At 61.9% G+C, this 3304-nt stretch overlaps 1 protein-coding gene across 1 annotated transcript in view; it reads left to right on the top strand.

Annotated features, from left to right (window-relative positions):
* PCYOX1L (prenylcysteine oxidase 1 like) overlaps positions 1–2938 on the top strand; it is a 5668-nt gene extending 2730 nt beyond the window's left edge. Inside the window, exons 2-6 of the mRNA XM_026063252.1 lie at positions 87–293; positions 968–1142; positions 1276–1487; positions 1603–1743; positions 2128–2938. Coding sequence (XP_025919037.1) covers positions 87–293; positions 968–1142; positions 1276–1487; positions 1603–1743; positions 2128–2786 — 1394 coding nt within the window. The 3' untranslated portion in view covers positions 2787–2938. The remainder of the gene's footprint in view (positions 1–86; positions 294–967; positions 1143–1275; positions 1488–1602; positions 1744–2127) is intronic.
* The last annotated feature ends 366 nt before the right edge of the window (positions 2939–3304 follow it).

Raw genomic sequence — 3304 nt, 5'->3', positions numbered from 1 at the left:
CGCGGCGGCGGCCGCCCCCTCGGGGGTGCCGAGCTGCGGCGGGGCCCGCCGGCCTCACGCGCCGCTTTGCCCCTCTCGGCCCGCAGCCGTGGTGGGCGCCGGGATCGGCGGCTCGGCCGTCGCCTACTTCCTGCAGCAGCACTTCGGGCCGCAGGTGCAGCTGGACGTGTACGAGGCGGCCAACGTCGGGGGGCGGCTGGCCACCGTCACCGTCAACAAGCAGCAGTACGAGAGCGGGGGGGCCTCCATCCACTCCCTCAACCTGCACATGCAGGACTTCGTCAAGATCCTGGGTGAGTGCGCGGGCACGGCCAGGCCGCCCCGCTTTCCTGCCCTGCGGGGACCAGCTCCCGCTCGCCTGGCGCCGTCCTCCCTCCCTGATCCGAAAGGCGAGTGGGACTTGCTTGCCCTGGGGAGGCTGTGGGGGCTGCTTCCAGGCTGCCTYGGCCTCCCCGGGTGCTTGGCAAACCCCTTTGCTGCCGGTGCTCCCTGGCCCTGTTTTGTCTGTACGGTGCCAGAGAAACTGCTGGGGGTGGCCCAGCAGGGCGTCAGGGGTGAGGGGTCCTGGCAGATCCCTGGTGCRAAGGTGGAGGGTCTCCAGCTCTCCATCCCCAGTGGGATGAGTGTGTGCGTTGGGGGGGTCCTGCGGCAGGTCAACTCCATGTGATGGCCCAACCTATGGGGTCTGTCCAGGACCCCCATGCCTGGAGAGCCCCAGAGTTTCACACTGAGCACATCCCTGATGTTTGAGGCATTTGTACCTCATCTTGTCCTCAGCWCGTTCAAGAGAAAAGATCCCCAGTGTAAGAGCAGGATTTTTTCTTTTACCCTCTGACCCACCCCTGTCCCCAGTGCAGAGGTGTTCGGCACTGGCTTTTTCCAGCAGTCAGCCCACCCCTAAGGTGTTGAGCAGAGCTCAGATGCTCAGCTGCAGAGGAGATGCGAGTCGGGGTCCTTCTCCCTGCAGGCCTCAAGCACCGGCGGGAGGTGGCAGGGAAGAGCGCCATTTTCAGTGGGGAGCACTTTGTCCTGGAGGAGACAGACTGGTACCTGCTGAACCTCTTCCGGCTCTGGTGGCACTATGGGATCAGCTTCCTGCGCCTGCAGATGTGGGTGGAGGAGGTGATGGAGAAGTTCATGAGGTAGGAGAGCCGCAGGGCAGAGGGGGGACAGGGTCTTTCCTAGCACCAGGACTTCACGTTCCTCTCGGGGAGAGCAGGGACTGACTGGCAGCGCGGAGGGGACGGAGGTGTCCTGTGCTTCTGTTGCCTCCAGGATCTACAAGTACCAGGCGTACGGCTATGCCTTCTCCAGCCTGGAGGAGCTGCTGCGCTCGCTGGGGGGTGAGGCCTTTGTCAACATGACACAGCGCTCGGTGGCTGAGTCCCTGCTGGAGGTGGGTGTCACGCAGCGCTTCGTGGACGACGTCATCGCGGCCGTCYTGCGCTCCAGTTATGGCCAGTCAGTGCTGGTGCCCGCCTTTGCAGGTGAAACTAGGGACCCCCCCCTCTTCTCCCCATGTGACTTTCCTTCCTGGGGTCCCCTCTCCAGGCAAGGTGTTGTGCCAGGAAGCCTGAGGTACCCTCCTCTTCCTCTCCCCAGGAGCCATGTCACTGGCGGGGGCCCAGGGCAGCACGTGGGCGGTGGAAGGAGGCAACAAGCTGGTGTGTTCGGGTCTGCTGAAGCTGACCAAAGCCAACGTGATCCCCGCCAGGGTGACAGGTGTCTCTCTGCACAGCTCAGGTGAGGCTGGCCATGGGGGGTGGAGGCTGTGGGGTCTGGCCAGCCCTGTGCACCCCTGGGTGTTGCCAGCCGGGGGCACGGGTCTGGGCCTGAAGGGGCAGGAGGTGGTGGAGTGGCACTGTGGGAATGCTGGGGCAGAAAGGAAGCTTTCAGAGGCTAACTGGTATCGTGGTCCTGATAAAGCTTTCAGACAAGGGCTCATGCTCTCTCCACTGCCCTAAAGCATCAGCAACTCATAACCATGACATGCTGTGGTCCAACACTGGTATGTACTGGGAGACCAGGAGATGGAGGCTGCGCTAGAAAAGGCAGGGGGTTGGGAGGCCAGGGCAATACAGCTAGGGGCTCAGGGCTGCTCCTCACTGGCCCATCTTCTCTTTTCAGAAGGGAGAGCCCTGTACCAGGTGCACTACGAGGACGACGAGGGCCAGGGCTCGGGCTTCTACGACATGGTGGTGCTGACGGCTCCCCTGCACCCCAGCAAGAGCAACTTCACCTTTCAGAACTTCGAGCCGCCCATCACCGACTTCCCCGGTGCCTTCCAGCCCTCCGTCACCTCCGTGGTGCATGGATACCTCAACTCCTCTTACTTCGGCTTCCCCGACCCCAAGCTCTTCCCCTTTGCCAGCATCCTCACCACTGACACCCCCGACCTCTTCTTCAACGCCATGGACAACATCTGTCCTGTCAACATCTCCTCTGCTTTCCGCCGCAAGCAGCCCCAGGAGGCTGCAGTGTGGCGAGTCCTCTCCCAGCAACCGCTGGACAAGCAGCAGCTGAAGACCCTCTTCCGGTCCTACTACTCAGTGCAGGTGACGGAGTGGCAGGCATATCCCCACTACGACTCTGCCAAGTCCCTTCCGCCCATCGTGCTCCACGACAACCTCTTCTACCTCAGCAGCGTGGAGTGGGTGGCCAGCTCCATGGAAATGGTAGCGGTGGCAGCCAAAAACGTGGCCCTCCTGGCTTATAACCGCTGGTATCAGGACCTGGAGAAAATTGACCAGAAGGACTTGATGCACAAGGTGAAGACTGAACTGTGATGYGCAGGGGAGAAGGTGGGCCAGGAGCTTCTGCGTGTAGTAGCCTTGGGAGTATTTATTGCCTTGGGGACACCACGGGGTTTTGGGCTGGGGGAAGGGGCTGTGGGAGGGGGAAGGGCTGTGTCCCAGATGACTTGAACATGCTTTGCCTTCAGGAATACAGTCCCTGCCCTGTGTTGCTGTAAGTCTTATGCCATGTGCTTTGGTTTCCCATGTATCCCCTTCTCCACCCTGCACTGGAAGGAGTCTGTGCCTTTTTCTCTGATCTTTCATCATCCCTCTATGGGGGGGGAACTCAGGAGGCTTTTAAGGACAGAGCTGCTGGCCATGGGGAGGAGCAGAGGCTCTGCTCTCCTGGTGAGCTACCCAGCCTTTCTGGGTCCTGGCCCAGTGGGCCAGGGGGACGTTTCAACTGCTGCAATGAGCCCAGCCCMGCAGCCGGGTGGGTTGGGGGTGGCAGGGGTGCTGCGTGGGAACTTCTCCCACCTCCTGCATGCYGTCACTTCCTCACTTTGCCA

This window comes from Apteryx rowi, unplaced genomic scaffold, assembly GCF_003343035.1.
Source record: "Apteryx rowi isolate R43461 unplaced genomic scaffold, aptRow1 scaffold_2, whole genome shotgun sequence".
In the NCBI taxonomy this organism is placed as follows: Eukaryota; Metazoa; Chordata; class Aves; order Apterygiformes; family Apterygidae; genus Apteryx; species Apteryx rowi.
Note: the sequence above shows the minus strand (reverse complement) of the source record. Positions and strands in the feature narration are given on the sequence as shown.